Source organism: Anoplophora glabripennis, unplaced genomic scaffold (assembly GCF_000390285.2).
Source record: "Anoplophora glabripennis isolate ALB-LARVAE unplaced genomic scaffold, Agla_2.0 scaffold778, whole genome shotgun sequence".
Lineage (NCBI taxonomy): Eukaryota > Metazoa > Arthropoda > Insecta > Coleoptera > Cerambycidae > Anoplophora > Anoplophora glabripennis.
The window spans coordinates 177,877-205,839 of record NW_019416875.1 but is presented as its reverse complement, the minus strand read 5'-3'; the positions used below and the strand labels follow the sequence as shown (position 1 = coordinate 205,839).

Genomic DNA, 27,963 nt, shown 5'->3' with positions numbered 1-27,963 from the left:
TTTATAGGTTAAAAAACTGTCACTGTCAAAATGATTTTCAAAATTTTAAATAATATCCAGTGTATATAAAATGTTTTACTAGTCATGGCTTTTAATAACATGACTAAAACTATTAAATTTCTGTTTCTCAACAACCTCGTCAAACTTCTCGTACCACATTCCCAACAGTTGAAATCATTCAAGCCTAGCATGTTTCCTAAAAGGAATCTGTTGCCTACCCCTCATAGAAATGTGCATGTAAAGGATTCGAGTGTTTACGAAAATCTCATAAACCAAAATATGTCCCAAACAAAATTCTGCACAAAACCCAAAAAAGATGATAACAAAGATCCACCAGGTCGTCATAAATACCACAAAGACACAGAAAAATCAGTCAATGACCAAATTGCAGCAGAACTCAATGCTGCTTTCTCTTACCTTTCAATGGCATGCTATTTTGGAAGGACAGAGGTATCTTTACCTGGTTGCCAAGGATTTTTTATGGATATGTATGAGGAGGAGTTGGATCATGCTATGGTTTTCATTAATTACCAGTTATTGAGAGGCGCCCATGTTACTTTGTCTGATATTGATGTACCAGAGTGTCAGGATTGGATGTGCATAAACAATGCATTCAGTGCAGCGTTGGAAATGGAAAAACTTGTAAAAGAGGTACAGTCAAATTTATACATCTCGAAGTGCTTTATGCTATAAAAAGTAATTATTAAGAGTTCTTATTACTAAAGACAAATAGGTATTTTAAGTAGGTACTGATTAAAGCTTAGATAAATAATCAGATAAATAGCTTCCATGCAGTTTTCGATAGTTGAAGAATTTCGAGGTTGGTTGCCACTTCTTTGGTTTAGGCCTCTTAATGTTTTGAGACAATTTTCAAAAAAAACTCCAAAACACTTCAGGAGTAATACACAGGGTGTCCAGTAACTAACAGTATCCGTTAAAATTTATTTTAAACAAAAAATTTCATATGAACATGAGTCATAATTTGTTTCGTTTTCAAGATACAGGCTGAAATTAGAAAAAATGTCATATTTTCTGAAATATCTCTGATAATTGTTGATATCAATTGATGAATGAAATTTCAGTACTAATTACCTTAGCAGACGTAGAAATCCACTAAGTTTTAAAAATACGTTAACCAATGGTAAAGATATGAGGAATGAGTACCACCAGGAGCCTCAGAATTTCGATGCCAATGAGTATTCTGAAAATTCTATTAGTGATTTTTGTTGCCAGTTGAATTTCTGGGGAAAATATCTCTTACATTTTGCTCGAAGAACAAGTTGATTTAGAGTTCTGGTTTATTTATATTAAGGGGTAACGCCACTCTCGAGGTTAAAAAATTGGAATTTTCAAAGAAAAATCGATACAAGATGATATAGTTTCCAGAATAAAAAGGATTACCCCAGTCATTCTACAGGGAAAAAGCGATTTCAAGGAGAAATTGATAGCAGCAATCTGACGATGGGATCTTGTAGGGGGGGGGGGATAGTTAATGAAAAATACATAAATTAGTACAGCCAATTTTGACCCCACTCCGAATAAACAATGATCAAAGTAGTCAAAATGAGGTTTTTCTCAAATATAATTTTTCAGAGGCAACATAGAGAAAAAGTCTTCATATGAAAGTTATAGGTATTAAAAAAAACTACAATTCCATTTTTTATGCATTAAAATCGGTGTTTTATTTATCGAGATAATTGCAAGAAACATGCATTTTTGCAGTGTTTTTTAATTGTTAATAGCTTTTGCAATAATGGTCATGGGCGAATTTTAATCTACTAAAAATGAGGGTATTATTACCCTTTATATGTGGCCACAAATTGGATTTGACGTAGAAGCTTCATTTTTTTTAAACTGGGTAGCATGTCGAAAAAATGACAACTAGATCACCAAAATGTTATCCAACCCCCAAATTTTTTTTCTAAAATTTTACAGAAAATATATCTTCTACAAAAAACAATTATTATTTTTGTTAGAGCGTTTTTATTTATATATTTTTACGTGTACATACAGGGTGTTCAAAAAGTTTGGAACACCCCCTCTATCTCAGAAAATACTGCTCAAACAAAAAAATGATTAGGACAAAAGTTGCAGGGTTTTTAGTGAGCAATCCAACGGTGACCTTGACCATGACCTTGATCATGACTTTGAAGGTCATTTAGAGGTCAACCTGAAAATTTTATATGGAATCGTATATTTTTGATCCCGGAAATGGAAAACTGGAAATTTTTACGTTCGGATATAACCTTGACCATGACCTTCAAGGTCGTTTACAGGTCAAATCGATTTTTAATAAATGACCCGGTATTTATCGCTCTTTTCATTTCCGGGATCAAAAGTATACGGTTCCATTTAAAATTTTCAACTTGACCTCTAAATGACCTTCAAGGTCATGGTCANAAAAGGACGATAATAAAAACCAACCCTTGGTTTGGGGGTTGGATAACATTTTAGAGGTTGTTAATTGCATTCCATATGTTTAAAGGTATTTGTAGTCAAATTGCACGACGAAAAAATGTTTTACAAAACCACTTATAAGAACCAACCCTTATATTAGGGGTTGCTTGGTGGTCTAGTTGCCATTTTTTCGACGAGCTACCCAGTTTAAATGAAAATGAAGCTTCTAGCGTCAAGCGGAAGCCGAGATATTGCAAAATTTTGGAGCAGGCACGATTTTGAATCTCACGAGCTGGTTCAAGGAAAGTGGAAGAGCTGGAAAGTTTAGGGTCGTTTAAGTTTTTTATTTTAAGACATAGAGAAAACTTATTTTAAAAAAATTTCATGATATTCAAAATTGATATCTTTCACCTGGTATAAATAGATTTTGGAACTATCATCTGTAAGTTGCAGCGCCCTCTACGCGGGCAAAATCTGAAAAATTATATTTGGGAAAAACCTCATTTTGACTACTTTGAACATTGTTTATTCGGAGCAGGGGCAAAATTGGCTGTACCAATTTATGTATTTTTCATTAACTATCTCCCCCCCCCTACAAGATGCTGTCGTCAGATTGCTGTTATCAATTTTTCCACGTTTTTCCGTAGAATGACTGGCTTAGATTTATTGTACATGTTTTCAGGTAGCATTGTCAATTTTCTCAAACAATTTGGATTCAAAATGGCGGCTGGAGGTGATGGCAAACAGCGACACCTTTTTTTCAGAGAGCAATATGGCTAGAAGGGTTTCTTATTAATGGAACAAAAAAAAAGAAAAATTTTCTGATATATACTTACTAAAAGCTAGGGAACATCGTAGCGAAATTAAAAAATAATAATAATAATTGTTGATTTAATGAACATTCAAAAAAAGTATTAAAAAAAAAACAAATAATTTTCCAATAAATTGTTAATAACAATGAAAATTGTTAATCAATCGAAAAACCCCTACGATGGTCCCTGAATTGTGTTACTCTGATGTAGCTACGACAAAATTTCAGGTCGTTGACAACTTTTTAAGTCGTTTCCATCCAGTTAAATAAAGTGATTTCTTGAAAAACACTTAAAGTTTCTGTTGCGATTCAGCATAAAAAATTTGTTATATGTATACCTTCAGTCAGCCAATGTCTGTACCATGCAATTGGCCTTTAATATTGATTTTTTCCTCATCCTCTTATCCTCTTCGTATCGGTCTGATCCGACACTCAATCTGTCGTCTATAAGCCAATTATCGCGCGCATACTCATGGGTTAGTTACAATAAGCACGCACTCCTGCAGTGTGCTACGAGTGTATGCTCTACCTTGAAAAAACTTGTGTGCCTGATTTTTCCCCCACCTAACCCTTTATTCTGTTATTTTTCACATAATAAAGCATCGTTTAATTCATTTATCTAAAAATAGTTTTTTTTTAAATTCCCGAGAAATTCTTTACCCCTGAAACTATGCATTCCAAAAAAATAGTTTATTACAGCTTTTTGTTTGAAATGTATCAAAAGTTAAAATGTAGTGGGTTAAAAAGTTCAAAAATTAATTAATTATAATTAATTTTTCTATTATCTGTTAAAAGGGATACCATTATTTACTGAACATCCTGTATATGTCTTGAAATGTGAAGAAATCTAAACCGACAACCAATCAGATGATTAGATTGTGAATAGGACCACGTTTGTAATTTTGGAGGACTGGGCACAACGGTTATGATGAGGAACACATCTTTATTAGAAATACATTTAGCAACCATTGACAATAATACAAAAATTAAGAAAAGAAAAAGATTTGTACAATCTGGTACAGGTTTTTAGTAATTTCAAGCCGTCTGCAGAATTTTTAATTATAGAAAATAAGATTTTCTATAATTTTTTTTTAAATTCATGTATTCATTGTAGGTATTTTGATTTCATATTTACCACATCTTTTTTTAAACAATGATTTTGTGATTGTATTGGCATTATAGAAAGCAACATTATTTAAAAAATGGTGAAGTTTTTCAATAGCATACCAATTAATGAGCAGACTATCATTATATTTGCTACAAATTGTCGATGAGAGAAGAATGAATAAATAACTTTAGTGATATTTATTCCATCAACAAGTTGTAGTCACAGTGAGCATAAAATTATCTTTAAAATTCTAAAAAACATGTCTACACAAATTTTCATGTCAATCGGAATGGATTTTAAAATATTTTATATATAATTTTTTTAATTTGAGCTTTAATTGAAATATTTTCTACTAAATCACTCAGCTTTGATCTCTGATAACAATGTTTCAATCTTAATTGAAGACTACTTGCTATAGAAAAAATATGCAATAGTACTAAATACAGGATTTTATTCCAGAAATTAGATAGTGTTTTTGAAATTGCTGAGAAACATAAGGACTTGGAAGTGATGGATATTGTCTCCACTCAATTCATGAAGGAGCAGGTAATTTTCTAACTTTAGCAACAACTGGGTTATTTTATATGGAGTGTTAATGCAATATTTTGTTTTGCAGAATCATTCAATTTGCGAATTAGCCAGACTCTTAAAAATATCCGAAATGGCAGATAATCCTGTTGGTGAATATTTATTCGACAAAATGTTGTACAGTTCATTCGTTAAAAAATCCAAGAATAACAGCATGTATAAAAAGGAATTGGATCATGAGCCACAAATCAAAGTATATAAGTAATGTTTGATAAAAAATAAATAAACCACTGTTTGAGTATGTCTATTTTTAATGCATATAATTGACTACAGGTCAGATGCCTTTAGTTATAACAATAACCACTACTTCCTTGTTACTTCCAAACATTAAAAAAAATTACCTAAATTTAACAGCTTACAAGAAAACTTGCAAAAATATATTTGCAACATTCTAAGGTAGCTGAAAGCTTGATATACTCGTACAGTAACATTAATGATGACCACTAGCAATATTTAAAATTAAAAATAAACCAAATACACACATATAACAAAGTAATATATGTATACTTATTAATAGGCATCCATTTAATAAGTATTTTATTTCAAATGTATTAAAAATTTATTCGTTCAGTCTCTGATCAAACATGAACACACCTAAGCCTTCACCAACCCTCTTCAAATTAGTAACATGGTCCCCAATTTCCTTGATAGCATCGACTTGTTCTTGCATGTAGTGCGTGTCTAGAAAATCACAGAGATTCACATCCATATGTCCAGAAGCAACACTGTGGAGATTAAGTAGGCTCTGAAAAAACAAGACTCTGTGAATTCATAGCAGGTTTTTGACGAGGGTTTTCTAAAATCTAAGTCAGTTACAAACAATATCAGTTAACTGTGCTAGTTATACAAGTTTTCTCCGGGGTATATCACAGTATAGAAGCTGACAATATTTTCAGAATAAGGAAAAAAGCATATGTTTACTTCTTATGTTTATCATTACAGTTCCTGAACTTTACACGCCTGTTGAATATACAGAGAATCGCATATGCTACTATAAACATAATCACACCCCGCAGGACTCTCGTATAAAACAACACATGAATTAATCATAATTATTGAGTATTTTTTGCAAAATTCTGGACAAAATAGGAAAGGTAGGTAGAATAGGTAGGTTGTTTATATGAGTGATCATGTTTTCCATGATCTTACACTGGGAAAAATTAAAGAAATTCTTGTATTTCAAAAATTTATGAGAAGTACCACACAAATATTCAATTAGATTCCATTATTAAATTATAACCTTGCGTGATTACGAAACGGAAAGAAATAAATATGGTTTAATTTTTCATTAAGCTGCCCCGCGTACCCCCAAGGGGTACACGTACCACAATTTGAGAACCCCTGGTTTGGAGAACTCTTTTGTTCTTTCGGTTCTTTCGTTATCTCTATAATGTTTAATAGAATTTTTGTTAAGTCAAGTTCTTTCACAGGCCATGATTTTCAAATTATAATGTGAAATTAGAGCAATTTATGATTTGAATTTATTTCACAACAAATTTTTAAATTCAACCAATCAGTTTCTCTAATTCCAGACTTTAATGTGAAAAACATAGTTGAAAGAATTTGCTATAACTAAAGGTGATGGAACTAAGTTATTAAGTTGGTTAACAATAAGGCTCTATTTATATGTTTGTCGTTTTAAAACATTTTCAGAAATGTCAATGGCTGCACTACCTGCGATGGAAAATAGTAATTAAAGTTCTTCAATTGTTCAAAATGTATTTTTTTGCGATACTCAAAATTAAAAAAAAGAAACAAAATTACCTTAAAAGAACGGAATATTCTAATCGATAGATAGAAGCAGGGACATGTTTATTGTTACTTTGGTGGGATCGCTTGATAAGTGTGGTAAAAGAGAAAACCATATGGCTCTTATCCTTGTAATTAATTAAATCATTTAGATGTTAACGAATGTAATACTGAATTTTTTATTAGGACTAAAATATATCGAGGGTTTCTAGAGAAGGGCGTATTAACCAAAACATTATTTTTCAGGAACTAATAAAAACGTTTAAAAAATCAGTAATAAAATTTAAGAGTTTGTTCATTACCTTACGTAACTGTTGATTAGTATATTTATCGCATATTATTATCTGCTTAACGAATTATTTGAGAACAACAGGTACAAACTTGACTAGGTACTATAACTTGTAACTGAAGAGTAACCGTATGTAAACACAAGCCATATGTTCATACGACCTAGAAAATATATGTACAGTTTCATTACAAAGGGACGTATACATACAACCTTCTGCCAGGTTAATCGAGGTAATAATTGTTCATACGACCAAGAAAAGAATTGCGTGGAGCCGTTATTATTCATGTGGTAGATAGATACGACCTTTTGTCGTGACAAACTTATGGTATTGGGTATCAAAATTAGCTCATAAACCCAAAATGGCACTTTTGTGGATACGTCCTTTTGGCAGGAAACCCTCGATATTATAAAATCTTAATTTAATAAATTATCACAATAAGTTGAAATGACTCCTTACAAAAATACAGCAGCCCGAAGATGCTTATTTGACAAAGGCGTTTTTAAACATCTTGAAAAACAGTTCAAAGATCATTGTCAAATATAGTAAATGATACAAGTCATTGGTGACTCGGTTATATATAGCACCAGAAAAAAATAGGTATGTTGTTTGGAACCTATTATTTCATAACCACCTGAATAGAAAAAAAGGCGTTTCCTTTTTGTCTATTGGAGAATTTTGGTTTTCACACTGTAGGATGAGAGATGATATAGTATTTCCAATATCAATTGAAGAACCAACATATTGATATGTACCAGGTTCGGTCGCTGACGCAGCAACGCGGCATTGAAATATTTTAAAAACTTGTTCCCATATTTATTTAGCCATACCCATATACAAGTCTGGTCGAACTAAACGTGGAGGCGATAGAAATGTATAAGCTCAGTTGAAGAATGCGAGCGCAAACAAAGGAAAACGATCACAGTTGCATTGGGCTACTGGGCAATAAATCACAGCAGATGACAAGTGGTTGATAAATTGCCCAGCAGTGCAGTGCAGCAATGCGGAATTTGGTGTGATTCAAGTAATTTTAATTTATTATAGGCATCTATCAATCATTCATATTACAATTGCGAAAGGGAGAAGTAAGAGGGATATTTTGTTTACTAATATTATCACAACATGGCATTTTGGAGACCTTTTGAAACGGAACAAAACGAAATTTACCACCAATATAATAAAATTGTTTCGAGGACGTAAATAATTAAAATATGTTGTTGGCCAAATGAACATATAATGTACATTTTGAACACATTATATACAAATTATTATAATTTTTTACCTTTAGCAGAAATTTTTTTAGGGACGCCTATGAAACTCATTAAATTTTATTACCAGACGTTTTTTTGCATGTTCAACTGACTTCGGAAAGACTATAATTGAAAAATACTTGCTCCTAACAAACTATGGTAAAGGGCAGAAAAACTAAAAACTGTATCATTGTGTAATGTATATAAAAATAACATAAAAAAGGATTGATGTTAATATCTTCTGATATAAATAAATGTTTCTAAAGAACAAAAACAAACCAAAAAAGTTCGAGGATTTTTACCACTTTTGATAGAACATTGTTTTAAATAGAAGTGAGGATAGTGAAATAAAGGGGAGTGAAGAATAGAGATCTTAAGCTTTGGCCAATCATAGACGAGTGGTCCACCCCTAAAAAGATGCTTAGAAAATCAAGGTCGCCGACCACGAGGAGGGGCCAGGATGAAACCTTTTGTAATCGATGCATTGCGTTATTGCGAACAAAAAACTTAAGTAACATTTTTGTGTCCGAGTGGCAGGTAATTTGTTATTAACAAAAAGTTGCAAAATAAAAATATTGCAAAAAACGCTCTACAAACAATTTTCTAAGGTAATTTGGGCAAAAATAAACAGTTTTTGTCTCTTGACATTTTTTCGTAAAATGCTACCTTTTCGAGCTAGGGGCGATTTAAGGTCGAAAAATGGCTAAAAGTTGCCAAATTTAAAAATTCATATTTCAGCTCCTACCAAAGTTTTCGGAATGTACAAAAGCACAAAATGATCCTCGAGACTTATACTTTAATGTACTATTTTTTTTAAACCCGCTCCCTTTTTTAACCCATTAAATTTGCAGTTGAATTTCGGCTGCTAGTGCCCACGTGCCACCCCTACATATCGCTATATATAGATATAGCGCTGTCGTGCATATAATCGAATAAACGCTATTCATTCATTACTTGTTACAATTTTTACTATTTAGTATTTCTAACACTCATACATATTTTCAAATTCATCAAATATTGTATTATATCATATAATTATTTATAAGATTAATAATAGAAAATTGTTGCAGAGCGTTTTTTTGCAATATTTTTATTTTGCACCTTTTTTGTTAATAACAAATTACCTGCCACTCGGANACCGACCACGAGGAGAGGCCAGGATGAAACCTTTTGTAATCGATGCATTGAGTTATTGCGAACAAAAAACCCAAGTAACATATTTGTGTCCGAGTGGCAGGTAATTTGTTATTAACAAAAAAGTTGCAAAATAAAAATATTGCAAAAAACGCTCTGCAAACAATTTTCAAAGGTAATTTGGGCAAAAATAAACAATTTTTGTCTCTTGACATTTTTTCGTAAAATGCTACCTTTTCGAACTAGGGGCGATTTAAGGTCGAAAAATGGCTAAAAGTTGCCACTCAGACACAAAAATGTTACTTAGGTTTTTTGTTCGCAATAACTCAATGCATCGATTACAAAAGGTTTCATCCTGGCCCCTCCTCGTGGTCGGTGACCTTGATTTTCTAAGCATCTTTTTTAGGGGTGGACCGCTCGTCTACAAGTCTTGGCCGACGTCAAGTGAGTGATTTTTATTACTTGTTATATGTAAAATAGTTATATTTGATTATCAGATTAATTTATTACAGGAAAATATAATTTGATTTTAATTACTTTATAAGCAAAATATAGTTCTCTAAATACATAATTTATGTACAAAGTGTTCCTTTTATATTAAAAAAAACTAGAGGGTGAGTTCCTCTCGGAAAAATTATAGAGGTAGTTCATATAACATTTTTCTCATTAATGGTTCTTTTCCCAAACACATGGTGTTCAAGTTGTTACTTTGAAGAGGATTTTTCTTAATTACCTTTAAATTGGCTGAAGATAAAGATGTCAAAATTTGTATGAAAAACGTGCAAACCATTTTATTCCCAATAGCATCAATAACATGAATGGAGATAGTTTGTGAGATATAAGTGAATGAAGGAAAAATATTCTAACGCCTTTGCAAAACTGAAAGGTTAATAGTAAAAGTATACCACACTAATTTTCTCAATTGCCATCTCTTAAGGTCACAGTACCTACCAAAATGATGTTTTCTTCAAGGTGGGCTACTTGCAACCTTTTTATTTGTGATTGTATATGTCATCATCATCAATATTAAATTTAATACTCATTGTAATAATATAATGTGTATTTGACATTTTTTAACCGATAGCAATGTTGACCCCAAAAATGGTGTGGCCTTGCTTGGTGAATTAAGACTGGGATTAAAATATTCAATACTGTGAACTTAAATGGTGAAATATGCTCAAATATGTTCCATTTTTTTAAATAAAATTGCTGATTATTTTTGAACATAATACAGAGAATGTTAGACTTAAAACGAATTGATTGTATAGTTTTGTAGTTAAAAAAAAACAATACAATATCAAAATTGAATTTATTGAATTTAAGACCCCGTGGAAAAACTTTGTTCCTACCTCATTTACTCTTTTCTCTAAATCGAGAGCAGCATTCATGGCTTCTGCGGCATTGTGCCATTCTTGTTTTTCAGGAGCTTCAATGTTGGTCAGCACAACACGACCACCTCTCTTGTTTTGGTACTCCAAAAGCTTATAAGCATGTTCTCTTTCTTCCTCAGAAGCTTCCTTGAAGTATTTATAGAATCCTAATAAAGCAACATCGTCTCTTTGAAAATGGTATGCCTGAAAATTAACAATATTTATTTTTTTATACTTAAAATAATTTATAAATGATATTCAAGACATTAGTAAAAATAATGTCCAATATCATTTCTATTGGGGTTGTGGAAAAAATATTGCTAACATAATTTGAATTTCTAGAAAAAAATTTTAGAATACACATTAGTTCTTAAGAATTTTCGTCTTTTGTGGAATGATTTATTATAAAATTTGTTGCTGCCATAAATATTAAACTTTTTGATTATTATTAACTCAACTAAGCGTTTCGTCTTATATGTAAATTTTAAGATGTGCTTAAAATGTAAAGGATTTGTTTCAGGTGTGTGTTAAAATTTACTTTGTACCTAATTTAGGAAAATGTACATTAATTATCAAAAAATATTTCTTAAATTCCAAGATTTGGTGTGGTAGTACTTCTATATAGACGTCAACTTTTTGTTTCATTAATCACCAATGCATTTTTTCAATATAAATCTGTTTAATTGACATGAAAATTTCATCTATTTTATGATAAAACTGAAATAATGTAATGAAGTTCAGAAACTTCGAATTGAATCGAATGCCCATTCATAAAATAGTGAATTTTCAGTAACATATAATTTGAACAGAAAAAGAACATTCAGATTTATCTAATTTAATCCCCCTTAGTTATTAATAACCATAAGATAAGGCAAATTCACCATTTCGTCTGATTAAGTGAAATCATCAGATGTTTGACCAGCGACATACTATAAAATAGTATTTTTTAGTTTTAGTTTTGTTTAGTTTAGTTTTTTTAGTTTGTGCCTGTGTTTCCGAGAAAAAAAATTATTGAAATTGTAGTACTTTTAACCCTTACATAACTGAGCAACTATAGTCTCTACAGTGGCGGCTTGTGGTATGTTTGGCAGAGGAGGCTTGAAAAAAAAAAACTTTAAACTTGTCTTCATTTCTTTGAGGGTGGGTCATTGTTAAAGGTTTCGTCAGTGTCTTCTACGAAAATTGCATATAACGTGTTGAAATGTATCTTATTATTACGGAATTTTTTTAATTTTGATAAAAGTGAATTAATTCTCTTTTTAGAAAATGTTACGTCAGTTAATTTATCCTGCAATTGGTTTGTTAAAAAATCACTGTACATTTTTCGAAAAATTGAATTTTTTTTTTACCACCATTTTTTTAATCCATAAGCGGATCCTAAAGTTTGTTGATTATTTAAAAAATGCTCACTCCGATCCGATATGAAATCAAAAACTTCAATTAGTTCTTTCTATAAGTTTGACCGTAAAAACAGCTCTAGAAGAAAAATTCCAACGAGTGGGAGCAACTTGAAATCCTGTGTTGCATTATTTTATTTAATACGTCAGATCTTTTAGTATATTTGGAAAAAAATGAGGAAAATCCGGAGAGATTTGAAAAAAAAATTCTCACTTCTTTAATGCCGTTGCAAGCTTTACTTAAAACTAAATTTAATTTATGTGCGTAACAATGATTAAAATAAGCTTGAGGCGCGACGTCTTTTATTTTTCTTTGGAGTCCATTAATATGACCTGACATAACCGTAGCACCATCACAGGTTTGAGCAATTAATTTATTTTTTAAGTCAAATTTTCCAAATTCATCTACATTTCTCCCACTTGTTATGTCAAAAAATCCAACAAATCCTTCAACAACTTCTCCATGCACTACGTATCTAAAAGTTACCAATANTATAACGTACTTAATTTTTTGTAAAGGTAAGGTAATTATAATGCTCCAAAAATACAAAGTAATAACTACTAAAAGGTCAACATATACAAAAAATAAAGATACTTACTTATGCCAGCTTAAAAAGAGCTCTAATCTACAGGGGGTGAGCTGTGGGGCTATACAATCTTCCGTATACTTACTTATGGATTTACAGTTAATATAGGCGCCACTGATTTTAAGAATTTTATATAACAAAGAAACTAATTACAAACAAATAAAATCAGAAATTTGTAGTAATATTTATTACATAACAATCAGAACATAAGCCACAATTCGAAAGAATTTGTGGACATCAACTCAAAACGTATGCAATACGTGATCAGTACATACAAATAGAATATCAAAATCAAAACAACGATAAAGTTCTTATTATTCCCAGTACGACGGAAAGGGAGTAGTATATAGTCCGAACACGGAAATATAGTTTTTCAGACGCAATTAGTCAAAAATAAGTGCACACTTACGTGATTGTCCGAAAATACGTAATTCACAATAACATACAGGTACCTGCGCTTATTTACTGACTGTAAAACATGGCCATATATTCTGAGGCACTAATTTAAGTTTCGTAGCACCATTCTGCTTACTTAAAGGAATTTTAAGCTTCAAATTAAAATGGTTTTGGACCGCTATCCTCACCGTCCATACTCTCGGTGGTATCCCAGCGTTCTCTCTAACCTGTCCATTCCATTGTCTTCCTACTCGACGCTTACCTCAACATTCGACGCGTCAGAAAATAGTTCATATGTGGTAGCATTTAGGATAAAGCTCACTAGATGGACGTACCAGGCCTTTTAGCCATATTCAAACAAAATTCGAAGCACTAAACGCGCACCAATAGATTTTATAGGTCACTTAACAATGATTTAACATAAGATAGCATAATTGAAACCATCAAACGATTATCATTATGGTAAAAATACAAATAAATCCGAAAAAAAAAAACGGGACCGTTACACGAGGCCTCTCGTTAAATTTTTTAAATTGTTAAAACCGACCCTGCTCCAAACCTATAAATTACCATTAGTGAAAAATAAACATTGCCAGCAGTATAATTTATTTCTAATAGTTGATGCAGTTAACCAGTCGTTTTTTCTATAATTATTGTCGTTAAATCTCCTATTTTGTTTTTCACCCACTGCAACTAAAGACGGCAAAGAAGTGTTGATCTCGATTTCTGTTTAATTATGAGCTTTTCATCATAAATGATTGTTTTAATAATTAATTATGATCGTCTCACAAAAATTCCTAAGAAAAACTTGATATAAACACCAGTTAAAAACAAAACGCGCCTACCGTACAGATGACCAATGGTTTTTAATTTTTATTTTGAAATGTTGAAATGTAACATACAAGTTGTATGTTACCCACTCGCAGTTCGCACGTAGTTGTATGATACAACTTCGTGCGAACTGCGAGCGCTGAAGTGGTAGAGAAGAAGGGCTATAGTGAAAGATTCGCTTGTTAAAAAGAGATGGAAGGTGGGCAACAAGCCTCCGTGTCGACTGCTGAAGCTCGAATGTACATAACCGTACCATCATTTCAAGGCCACGCATCCTATAGAGCTCTAGTAAAAGGCTTGGAGGCTTGAGGAAGTTAGCTGCCATCGACTATAATGCGAATTCGGAGGGTGCGAAAAATAGTGATCATTTAAAAATCGTATATTTACGTACTCGAGATCTCCCTTAGTAGGTACATAATTAGTTGCATATGAATATAGATTTGTAAGAAAATTTCTTAAATAATATTAACTATATAATGTAAAATAAAAAAACGAAAAGAAAACTTTTGCAATACTATCAAAAACTGCAGAGGAGGCTTAGCCTCTCCCCAGCCTCCTCTAACGAGCCGCCACTGAGTCTATAGCGTCATTCGCGTTATGCGCTGTGCGCAATGCGCGCTCTCTCTCTCTCTCTCTCTCTCTACGTGGCCCTAGGCGATTTCAAGTACTGAAATCCGATTTTAGTATTAACGTTTTTGCGATAGTGTTTATGTTGGTTTTCAAGTGTCAAAAATGGCTGAAATGCAAGACAACATTTGTGTTATGGTGAAACATTTGTGATATGGTGAAGCAAGACAACATTTGCGTTAGTTCGTAGAAAGTGGATAAGAAGGACCTAAATATATTTACACATCGGTATAATTTATGAATTAATAGCGCAGAAGCAGTTGAATTTACTGACATGAAATAGGTGATGTTATAAAATTGCATGTATTTCTTTCATTGCAAAAGGAATTCTTCCAATTTTTTGTCCATTTATTTTTTATTACACTGCCGCCGTGCTGATCACTGACTGCATGCTTTACCTTGCGCAAAGTCAGGTTTTACAGTGAACCAGTTTCTAGTACCGTGCAGATGTGTATTTTTAAATCATTTTCGAACTGGCCTTATCGATTTTTTTTTACAAAATTGTATTTGTAAGAATCCTCTGTACATTCAAATTTTTTGTTTTGGATAAGATCTGAATCACCCTGTATGCGATAGTTGTTGGTCAGCTTATTCCAGTAATCAAATACGATACCGTTTTTCCGGTCATACTTTCTATTACCTAATTGGCCATAATGGTACCTCTTATTTTCAGCCACATTCAATGATTAATTACACAGCCCCACAAAAAAAAAATATCGGATTTGGTATTCAGACCCATGTATTTCTATGTATTTTTTTCCGCTGAATCCGAATCTGCCTTCAGATTTGTCCCAACGGGTCTGAGTTTTCGGGAAAATTCAAAAAATAGGTCAAAATTCACAAAAAACGTCATTTACGATCGACGAAAGTTATAAAAAGTCAAATTATTCTACCAGCTCACTAGACGTACGATTTTTCACTCGTTTAATTCCAATTTATCATCATAGAGTCAGACAAACTGGTCCAATTTCATTCAAAAACAGAAAATAGATCAAAATGCTTAAAAACGACATTTTCATGGCATAATTCGTGTTGCAGAGTTCTGGTTTCATCTTTTTGTCCACCCACCCATTTATGAATTCATACATCCTTCTATCATCCACCTGTACCACCTAATACCCACCCATCCACTCATCTATCCATCTACTTTTTGTGCTGAGAGATGAGATAACACCTAGAAGATTGAGAATGCAATAAAACTTGTAGAATACTCTACTTTCTAAACAAAAGAAAACGATATTTAGAAATCATTCTTATTTTTGTTGCTATAACGTGTTCTCTTTTCTTCAAAGGATCTATGCAAAGAGTTACGCTTTCGTTTAGTCTCTGTATTTTTCGTTTCTCTTTTTAAGAACCAACATAAATCGGCCATCATGTTGTGATCCCATCTTCCTTGATATCGCTATTCTATAACCTTCATATCCTGATGAGATCGTGCGCCTTGTTCTTCGCTATAATCTCTACGATTTTCAGGAAACCAATCCAGATGTGAATGAAGGAAGTGCAACTTGTAGTCCATCAAACATCCCAGGTCTTGGAAGTCTTTTATCAGTTTTAATACAATATCTTCGTATTTAGGACTCTTGTTGTTTCCTAAAAAATTTGTCGCTACCACTTTGAAACTAGTCCAAGCACTCTTCTCAACGTTACTCATTGTAGTGAAAAATGTTGCATCCTTGAACAATGTCCGAATCTGAAGTCCATCGAATACACCTTCTTTCAATTTCGCCTCAGAAATATTCGGAAATTTTCGCCCTTTGTATATGTAGGGCGAAAACTTGTTGGTTGTTAAAAATAGAAAAGAAAAATAAAACGAATAAACGAAAACGTAACCCTTTGCATAGAACTTTTAAAGAAAAGAGAATACGTTATAGCAACAAAAATAAGAATGATTTATAGATGTCGTTTTCTTTTGTTTAGAAAGTAGAGTATTCTACAAGTCTTATTGCATTCTCAATCTTCTAGGCTGTTATCTCATCTCTCAGCACAAAAAGTAGATGGATAGATGGGTGGATGGGTAGGTTTTATAGATGGTACAGGTGGATGATAGAAAGATGTATGAATTCATAAATGGGTGGATGGACAAAAAGACGGAACCAGAACTCTGCAACACAAATTATGCCATGAAAATGGCGTTTTTAAGCATTTTGATCTATTTTCTGTTTTTGAATGAAATTGGACCAGTTTGTCTGACTCTAATAAATTGGAATTAAACGAGTGAAAAATCGAATGTCTAGTGAGCTGGTAGAATAATTTGACTTTTTATAACTTTCGTCGATCGTAAATGACGTTTAGATTAGCAGATTAGCAGATTAGGATTCAGCGGAAAAAAATACATAGAAATACATGGGTCTGAATACCAGATCTGATACTTTTTTTTTGTGGGGCTGTTATTAATTAATCTTTACGTACTAAAATCTAAAATTCTCGTCAAATGAGGTATTATAGGAGTAATAAGTTTTTTTAATACGCTTATGCCGTATCCTAAAAAAAAATAAATCCATAAACAAATAATAGGGTGATATTTTTAAGTGAAATTATATAGAATATAAATACATTATATAAATATATGTATTTATTAAAAAAATGAAAATGAAACGGCAGAAAGTAGAAAAAAAGAAAAACTAAATAAGAGGCAATTCGGTCATCTGCATTTTAGAAGGGACGAACTGCGAATACGGCCAATCGTAATTTGCATCTACACATAGTTAGATATTTTGACGCACAGGCAATTTCTATAGATTTTTCATATTGTTTTATTAATTTGGTACTATAAATTTTATTTAAATTTTTCACTACAAACTCGAAAACTTAAGGATACTTGTATACAGTCCACTGGCACAGCCCCTAGGTGTGCCAGTGCTGCATGACATTACTATTTAATATCAATGGAAATTGATTGGATTTACCTTCACATTAATTCGATAAATACGAGTATACGTAATTCAAAGCACGTCTTAATACAAAAATTGTTTTTATTTTCCCCATAAATACATAATACGTTTTAGCTACAGTCCTTGAAGCAATGGCATGTATGTATGTATAACAATAAAAATAATAATAATAATAAGTCTTTAGGCATCGCCAATTAAAAACATTGACAACAAGCTAATACAAACGAATACAAATTTTGACAGATTTTGACATAACTATAGTTTTCCGAATGTTATTTGAGTAATAATTAATTAAGTAGGTACATGATTTATTTCAGATTAATGTAAATATCTTTTTCTAGACTCAATTGCAATAAAAAATGTAGGTAACTATAATTTTTCTGGTAAGTCCAAAAAAATCTGTAACAAATCATTTAAGTATTGCTTAAATCAGTGGCGGCTGGTGCGGAGGGGTTCTGAGACATCGCCGCGCCCCCTAGGAATTTTCATAAAAAAATGTAATTTAATATTTGGTTTAGAATATTATCTATTAAATGTATTAGACTCATGGAACACATTAAATAGGAATTGTTAAATTTGTAATGTGCAGTCAATTTAACTGAACTTGCAAAATTCATTTGAAAAACACTGAATACGTGGGCTCTCGTAGCTCACTCGCATATTTAGATGACATATTGAGTCCTACATCAGATTACGAAAGTGGATTAAAATCATTAGAACAAGTATTAATACCTTTGCAAAATGCTGGTTTAACCCTTCATCTAAAGAAATACTACTTTTCAAATGATCAATAGAATATTTGTGACACGAAATTTCCGGGGAGGGTATTAAACCTTGTAAAACAAAGATCTTGGCGGTGCAAAATTTTCCAGGTCCTAAAAATATACGCGAAGTGCGCCAGTTTCTTGGTCTTCGTAGTTATTTCCGCAAATTTATTGAAAACTTCGCCATCATTGCGCGGCCGCTTACTTTGTTAACGCGAAAAGAAACATTATTTACGTGGACAGAGAAAGAAACGCGAGCATTTAAGGAATTAAAACAAAAACTAATACAACGACCTATTTTAACATTATATAACCGATATGCCGAAACAGAATTACATACAGATGCTTGTAAGTTGTAAGTTTGGGTTAGGCGGAATATTACTGCAGCGGCAAAATAATAAGTGCTTTCAGCCGGTGTCATATTTTAGTCGACAAACCTCTAAAGAAGAACAAATTTATCACTCATCTGAATTGGAAACATTAGCCATCGTAAATTCTTTACAACGGTTCCGGGTATATTTGTTAGGGATCCCGTTTAAGGTCGTCACCGACTGCAATGCCCTTCGGGCAACTTTTGTTAAACGGATTTACTACCTAGAGTAGGGTGTTGGTGGTTATTGTTAGAAGGGACATTTTGCCGAAAACGAAACTCTTTCTAGACCGGTGCAACATTATTGGTTCCCATCCATGAAAGAATATGTTAAAAGATATATAAAGACATGTTTAGGATGTTTGTACAATAAACAACCGTCAGGTAAACGCCCTGGATATTTGCATCCCATTGATAAAGTGTTGAAACCTATGCACACTATCCATTTAGATCATCTAGGGCCATTTGTTAAAAGTAAATGTAAAAATTCTTACCTTATTGTAGCAATTGACGCTTTTACAAAATTTGTATTTGCAAAAACTGTACGGAACACAAAAAGCATACCGGTTGAATTTTTTATTGAAAGTCAAATTATCTCTATTTTTGGTGTCCCAAAACGTTTCATTACCGACAGAGGCACCGCTTTTACAAGTAAACGATTTATACAGTTTTGCCACAAATACAACATTAAATTAAGTAGTGCATAATGCAAAATGTAGAGCAAATATGTTGGGGTTTGAATAACACGGTTAACACATTCTCTGGGGAAACGCCCTTCTATGTATATGATGTTTGGCTATGTGCCTAGAAGTAGAAATGACGCATTTCTTACTTCTATAGTGGATGTCGATGTTGATGGTAACAATGTGTTACAGACAACAAATATGTGGTCATCTACCCAGGAGGGTGAAACTCTGGATGATCAAAACGTTAAAGGAGTGCACTCTACCATACGAAATACGAATGAAGAAAGTCTTCAGAACGAATGTATACTTGCAAGTAACGTTGTATGTACTTTAGCAGGTCGCGTAAATGACGCTACCGCCGACGAAGTATACATACTGAGGGAGAACGTCTTCCTACGAAAAAAAGTAATATGAATGAAGAGTCTTCAAAACGAATGTATACTTGCAAGTATGTAATAGGAATGAAGAAAGTCTTCAAAACGAATGTATACTTGCAAGTAACGTTGTATGTACTTTATCAGCTCGCGTAGATGACGCTACCGTCGACGAAGTACATACTGAGGGAGAACGTCTTCCTACAAAAAATGTCATAATGGCGCCTCATGGGAAATGTTTCCAGCGCAACGAACAATTGAAACAAATACGTGAACGTGCGTCGCAACGTATACGACGCCAGCATAGGAAACTATGTAGTCGTTCGACGTGAACGAGTAACGATCAAGCTAGTTGTAAGCTTCTTCCCAAATATGATGGTCCGTTTGTGATCACCAAGCTGAAACTTGGTCTGAAAATTTAACTGTGTGAAGAGGTAAAAATTCAGGAATATTTATACAATTATTTTAACCAGTGGCGGAGATACTGATATATACTATACTAGACATCGGAAACTTTGTGGTAACAATCAAGTAAATAAATAGCAATAGTAATTTATATTATGCTAGTAAAGGTCTATGGTCTGTGCTCACGATGCCATAAAAACACGTGCCATGTGACTAAGCAACGCGTCAAACTCACTCACGCACAAATAACAATAAATTGCACGGCCAACATACTTTAACAAAAACCGTGGTACCCGGCACGTCAGGCCAACAGGGCAGGCATTAGGGTGCCGCTAGATGCATATCGAATAAGTTGATCGATGCGAAGCTTCAAATCAGAGGGAGACATGTACATTATAGATAAGATATGAAGGAAGGATTACTAAAATATGAAGTAGTTGATGCTTCGCTACCATTAGTAAAAATTGCATCTATTAAAAACTTCGAATATTTTATACAGAGTGACCCATTTGAAAGCGGGCCACCCTCACAATTTCTCGTTCATTTTTCTGTCTGTTTCATTGTATTTTGGTATAATGATGTCTATTAAACGTGTTATTAAATATTTGTTGTGATTGATTTATTATCGCATGCGTTACTAGATAAAAAGTTTCTTTATGTATAATAAACAATTTGACAGCAATTTAGCCGCAGAATCGTTAGTTGAATATTTTTTTATGAAATTTGGTACAGATCCATTTCAGGGGACGCCGAATCCAGTGGCGTACGCAGATTTTTTCTAAAAAAATCGCTAATATGGATTCTGGATTTTTCAGCCTCTGAATGTGATCTAGTAGGCCTTAGTTTAAAAAAGAACTGGACGGCGCTCGGCCCCAAAATACACTTTTCCCCCCCTCTACATTTAAAAAAAAATTTCGTCAAAATCGCTCCATAAATAAAAATGTTATGAGGGTGGCCCGCTTTCAAATGGGTCACTCTGTATATGCGCCTGCGACATGGGTAAATGTTGAATTGTCATTTTCATGTTTGATCCTATTGCCGGAGATGATTAACTGCGGAACACTTAAGACAACTGTTAATTATCTTCTATAATCACTATTTTTATATAAGTAAGAAATTATTGTTAACTTTTGCCGGTACTTATTATTAAGTAGTAAGTATATATTTAATGGTACATTCCGTGTGAAGCGTTTAGTGTAGAAAAATCGACATTGCCGTTTCGTTACATACTATTATGCAAATACTTATATGTAAGTACATATAGGTATTCTTATAATGTAAAGAGTGGAGTTATAAGAAGGGAACGGTCGTGTCACTTTGTGTAATTTTTTGTATATAACATAAAAATCAATAAAAGTGGTGCAAATCAATGGCGTGGATATTTGTCTTTTGCTATATCTCAGAAAATTAAAACTATATGATTTTATAACATTTTTTAATTTTGTTTCTAATCATATTTGCAACAAAATATGTCGAAAACTAGGTAGTTTATTATATAGCATGTTCCGGAAATAAGTGAAAAAAAAAATACTACAGCTCTCAATAACATATTTTCGAAAACTCGGTATTAACCGAGTTATATAATTTGAAATAAATATATATGTTTATTTAAAATTTGTTATAGGTAGCGTTTATTTCAGTTAAGTGGCTATTTTCAAATTTGGTACATTTATAACTGGTACAAACTGCATCTATGCAAAAAAAATTATAACAATTATTATGAGGCTCTAAGGCCCTTATTGACTAGAAAATTGACCATAATTTTTTTGTGCGTTTTTTCAAAAAACTTTAAGACCATATTATGTAACACCGTTAATATCGAGTTTATGAAATAGTTTCAGTTTTTCAGTTAAAAATAAGCTGAAATATAAATATACGTCCAAAGCATGCAGACCTTTAAATTTTTAATAAATACCTATTGTATTTTCAGTATTTCAAAACACTTACTTTTACAGAACCTGGTAATAATTCTACTTTTTAATCAATCAGTGTCATAGCTTAAAGCTCAATTTTTGCTCCTAAAACTTTTTCTGTAGATCAGAATACCTATATACCTACAGTGTTTACAGTGGTAAAAGAATCCCGTTTTACTACCCATTCCTGCGCCACAGTAAATTATGCACATGTGTAAATGTTAACACTACATCAGAGAATCAATTTGTTATAAGCATATAAAAGATTTCATAAATAATATGATTTTAAAAATCGACCAATACGGCCCTGTAGGTACAGTGAAAACGGTGAGACGTAGACCCTTGCTTTATAAGGCAATTCTGAATTATTTATTGAGTTCTATTTGTGGTTCAAGTTTGATTCACTCGAACTGAAACACTTTGTATAATAATTTAGAAAAATAATTACTCTTCTCAAATTGTCACATTTTAAGATAATAAAAACAAATTGCATTGGAATAATTTTTATGTAATTTAGTAGGTATTATATATTTTTTTAACTATACAGAGATATTTAAATATGTCATGAGTGTAAAATATGTCAACTGGTTAGATAGTAAATAATATTAAGAATTACCTAGCAGAAAAAAATAAGATTCTATATCTAAGTAGGCATTTCGTCAAAAAAGCACGTTCTTCAAAAATATTTAATTTTACAAATCATAATGCCTTTTAGATTACTGAAGGTCAAATGTTATATTTATACAACTAATTTAAAGATTGCTAATATTAAACAAACAAGTGGGTACTTATTACTAAAACAAAATAAAATTCAAGGTTTATTAGTGTTTGCGTTTTGAATTAAAATAGTACTTTTAATGCTTTACAAGTTATAAATATTCCCAATTATTTCAGTAATACTTTTTTTTAATGTAATCCATTATTTCAATATTTAAGATTCTTTATTATTTATATTGTTTTCTGTTCAGAGTTTTTCAGAAATTTTAATCTCGTTCTCTATTTATAATAAAATTGAAGTTGAAAAAAATGGAACAACATTGCAATGGATTTTGTAAAATGCATTTTGATAAACTTGTTTGTCAGTGTTTGTTAACTTATCTTATGTTATTTTTAACAAAATTACGTGAAACAAGAATTGGGCAAATCTATAAATTCTATCAATTCAGGCAATGTGAGGTCAGGTCATGATGGTCAAGGTCTCATCTGCGTATCAGTAGTGTCTGAGTCTTTATTAGAACTGCGCAGTAGATTAATAAAATTGTTTGTATATAGTGCATTACTCAATTTGAGTAGTGCAACTCAAACCTCTATAAAATAATCGGAGTGAAAGTGGAAGATATGGATAGAAGCTCAATCATGTCATGGATGTTCAAAATTTATTAAAGAATTAAAACGAGAAGAGATTCTATAAAATAAAATAAAACAATTTCCTCATAAAGAAGAATATGACAAGCAGCTCGCATGGGTTACGTAATTATTTAGAAAAAATATAATACTGCCAAAATCACCCTTATTATATGGAAATATCAAAATATGCATATGAAAAGAAATAACGTACTGCTCCTAAACCGCAGTTAGGGGAAAAATGTTAAAGGGGGATGTAGAATACAAAATACAACTGCAAAAAAATAAGGGTAGGGCCCTTACCTGGAAACATGAAAATAAGTCACATGAAAAATATTAGGTACGCAGTATAACTAAATAGGTCGGGAGAAATTAGATAATTGAGCAAAATGAATTATACTTGCTAATGAGAAATAAGAGCAAACTACTAGTACAATAGTACATACTTGAAAGCATGGACAATTAATATGTAGGTACACGTCTGAAAAATAATATACTGCTAGTGAGTTTTATGACAAAAATGTAAAAGCTAATTATTTAAAATTGTTTTATTATTTATTGACAATTTTATCTATAGCAACAATTTTATTATGTATAAATTTCTAAATATAACCCAGTTTAAAAATTGTATTATTGTTAGGTACAATAAAATACAATTATATTATACAGGGAGACTAGAGAATAATTATAGGTCATACTGCTAATACCCTTGAAGGGTCCTAGCTTTCTCAGTTAAAAATAATACCGATTTAGATCAGTATCACCTTACTTTGATTATGCTTCATTAAACAATTACGGATCTTCGAAGTTCTGTTTTACAATAACTTTATCACTTTCAAGACATCAAATAGTTGGTAGAGGGGTTGTCGAGCAATCTTTTGTACATTTTATTCTGTTTTTTTTTTTGTTACTATAGTCCCATTACCAATATGTATATGTTTGTAACTGAAAAATAAATCGTATATTAATCTAATTAAAGGTAAGTATTTCACCTTTTTTTTGCTGAAATTGTAACAAAATAAAAGGGGATTTAGACCAACTCTATTAAATGAAAAGCCAATATCTACCGATATGTATCACTCAAATGGAGTAACGCCATTTTAGAAATTATCTCCGTTCTTCAATTTTTGTAATATAAACAGCGAAAAAATTGAAGGACCAGAAAAATTCCAAATATTTTTAGTGATTTTTGAAAGGCTGTAACTTAGTGAATAATGGTCTTATCGAGAAAAAAAAAAGCATCTTAAAGTTTGAAAATTCTAGTTTTGAAATCTTGAGCATCACTTTCGGCGCAATCAAAAGAAATAATGCAAGGCAAAAATTTAACTTTTTTTTTTTCTAAACTGCACATGGGCTCGGAAATTTTAAATTCAATTTGTTTTTTTTTATTTTCTGTAAGATTATTTCTCACGGAGATATCGGTTATTGAGCGAAAAGTCACTTTCTTTTATAATCGATATCTCATGAACGCACAGCGAACGGAAGCAGGTGGGTTTTAGAAACCTGAATAATCTTCTTCAAGGGCCTTTTGCTATGTTTGAAAAAAAATATTTTTTTTATACTCGGCATTAATTTGAAAGCGCAAATAATTACTTTTTCGAATGTTTTAGAAAATCAACGACTACTATGCAAACATTGCAAAAAGTATCAATTAAGTTTTTTTAGGCTCAATACATGCCCTTGAGGCATGTAAATTTTGAAATCGATCGGTCTAACCGTTCTCCTTTCCTAAATCGTTAGTTTTATAAAAAAAATAAAGGAGCAGGTTTATTGCTCCTTAAACATCAATTAGTTATATCTTTCTCACAATTTCGCGTTAAATACTCATCAAATATCGAAAAAAAATTTAAATCCTCTCCCTCTAATGGAGAATTTTCCGGGACCGTCATTACCTACAAATAATGTAATAAAAAACTTAATTCATGGATAGAGTGTTCTTATTTAACATTTTCAGTAATGGGATTAAACAATAAAATTATAATAATAAATATATGCTCGCCTCGCCAAATTTTAATGGACACAGCTTTGAAAATAAAATACACTGTATACTGACAACAAATACGAACTTTTGACATAGGTAAGCTTTTTGTCTTAAAAGGAATAAGCCCTTGAACTGACACCACTTTTTTAATCATTCAAATATTAACACCAAAATCTAACTCGTTAGATTAAGGGGTTGAAAGTTCTACATTTTTTTTTACTTTTACGTTCATTATAAACAATGTATTTTACGAAAAGAAACACACAAGATTTGGTTGGTAATTATCTATTTCGATGCCACTGGTAAGATTTATTTTAAATTTTGTAGTTAACTGTTTTAAAAAAACTACACTGTGCCAAGTTTGAAGTGTGCAACTTAAATTGTCCTCATTTAATTGAATCAAAACCGCGTTTTTGTCCACCATCAAATTAAACCTTTTAGTAATCATTTGATGAAAAAATATTCTCGTTTTTTTTATTTACACAAAATGTATACCGACATCGCTGTTACACGTAGTAAATCGGTTGTTTGTTCCAATAGCTCATAAATATATTTATAGGAGTACATTAGAGGAGCATTTGCTGTAAATATTTTTATTTGTGTTGTTTTGAAATAACCAATAGTTACGAAATATTCCAGAATATGACAATTTTTTTTGTCGTTGGGAGCTCCCACATAATATACGAGATCAATTTTAAATTGTTTTAATAACATGTAAAGCATTCCTATGGAAATAAAGAAAATATAAACAATTTCTTTGAACAATCACCTACCTAAAAAAGAGATGTGTTCAAATATTACCTAGAGACAGAAAAATTCAAGACATGTAAGCGCGGGTAAGTACCTACCTACGTATCTATAGTTTATACAGAAATCTATACCAATTTGTCTAAATATCTACTAATTTCTACTGGGTAAAACAAAATATATTTACCAGGGATAAATACACATAACTGGCATACAGCTCAAGATTAATTTGCTTATTAATCCCATCCTCACAGTCTTTATGGAAATTCTGGCGCACCTGAGACGTCATCGCTTCTTTCTTCAATAACAAAGTAATATTTTTTTAAGTACGATTTTTTGCGATTAGTTTGTACTCAAACTGAACCGCTACAAACTGTTGTGATACTCGAAATGATTTAAGGAACAGGGAACGCCATCGCTTTTATGAGCAGGCGTCGGAAACAAAATGCGACGTCAGGTCGATTTCTTTCCATAGCCGTACCACCGGCAAGTAATTCGGGGCATAAAGTATAAATATATTTTGATGCGTAAGTAGTAGAAAAAAAATAGGCATACAAAAAGTTTAAAACCAGCATTTCACCACAGAAGATAAAACAATTTATCTTCTGTGATTTCACCGTGATAATATTTTAAACATATTTGATACTAACACTTGTAAATTGAAATATAGCGGCTTTATCTTATCTTTATCTATATCATATTACATTTTAGGTTTTTATTACATATTAACAATCGATATTTGTATTCAACTGGATTACAGTTTGAGGTGCATAAAAAACAATTTCTTTGATCAAGAATGGAAAACTTTCTTATTTATAAGTATATAAATCTACTACTAAAGTCTAGTAGCGTATAGGTACATAGGGCGGGATATGGCAAATAATATTTTATTTATACATTTCTTTTCTTTATAAAAGCAATATAAGCATAATCTCAAAAATATAATAATAATTTAACTGCTAAAAATGTTAATTTCTCATGACAAAGATGTAGCTACGCCAGCGATACAAACGCACTTTCTATTGAAAAAAAAGTTTTTTATGTACAGGGTGACGTATTCCAATATTTCTAAACGTTTTTGTTTCCTCACTGTCGGCCTCTTCAGTGGCGATTCTGCAAAAGCATCGCCACAATTGAATATCAGTTACATAGGCCAATATGCAACATCTTAGAGGGCCCCCATTATTCTCTGGGAAGAGATTCCCTCCTTAGTAGTCTTAGAACCAATAAGAACAGAAAACATCATGGCGACCCTAGAACAACCTCAGACTAATAAATAAAGGGGACACCGTTATTTACATTCGATAGTGAAGTGTTGATATATGTGTATTTACAAACATTGGTACTTGTGACGTCGTTGACGCTGATGCCTATGTTACATTTTTATCTTTATATGTACAGCGGTCATTTTATAGTCCAATTAAATAAGCCTTTGCATCGAAATTTTGGTCAACTTGCCTGAATTTTTGATATGAGTTAGTTTGAGGTATATTATAACAATAAGTGACAGTAATTTTTTGTTCAACCCCCGGCCAAGGGTGAAAAAAGATAAAACAAAGGGGTTTTTCAAGATAACTCAAAAAGGGTAAGGGCTAGAAAAAAAGTTTCTCGTAAAAGTTGTAAAGCATACAAGTCTACATAAAAATGGTCTCTTGACTTTTTCTTGTACTATTAAAATTAATAGAGTTAGGGAAACTAGAAGTTAAGGGAAGATTTCAGAAATTTAAAAAAATCAACAGAAAAATGAATGAATTTTGTAATATTTTTTTCAATCTGCTCTAAAAAATGTAACTTTCCTTTTCAGAGAAATAGATATATTTTTTAATTTTTAATAAGAAAGTTATAACAAAAAATCAAATTTTTAATCGTTAATTTTAATGATTTAACAAAATTAAATTTCTGAAATCTTCCCTTAACTTCTAGCCTCCCTAACTCTGTTAATTTTAATAGTAC

At 31.9% G+C, this 27,963-nt stretch overlaps 2 protein-coding genes across 2 annotated transcripts; one reads left to right on the top strand and one right to left on the bottom strand.

The window, feature by feature from the left end:
• Nucleotides 1–99: 99 nt before the first annotated feature.
• On the top strand, nt 100–5,379 carry LOC108912091 (soma ferritin-like). The gene is made up of 2 exons (XM_018717253.1): nt 100–651; nt 4,776–5,379. Exons 1-2 carry the CDS (start codon nt 100–102, stop codon nt 4,872–4,874), a joined length of 651 nt encoding a protein of 216 aa, XP_018572769.1. The 3' UTR covers nt 4,875–5,379.
• LOC108912096 (ferritin, heavy subunit) lies at nt 5,138–26,417 on the bottom strand. Its single transcript, XM_018717259.1, has 3 exons — nt 26,198–26,417; nt 10,674–10,898; nt 5,138–5,649 (listed from the first exon to the last, which is right to left on the bottom strand). The coding sequence occupies exons 1-3, from the start codon at nt 26,297–26,299 to the stop codon at nt 5,464–5,466; spliced, it is 513 nt and encodes a 170-aa protein (XP_018572775.1). The 5' UTR covers nt 26,300–26,417; the 3' UTR covers nt 5,138–5,463.
• Nucleotides 26,418–27,963: the final 1,546 nt, after the last annotated feature.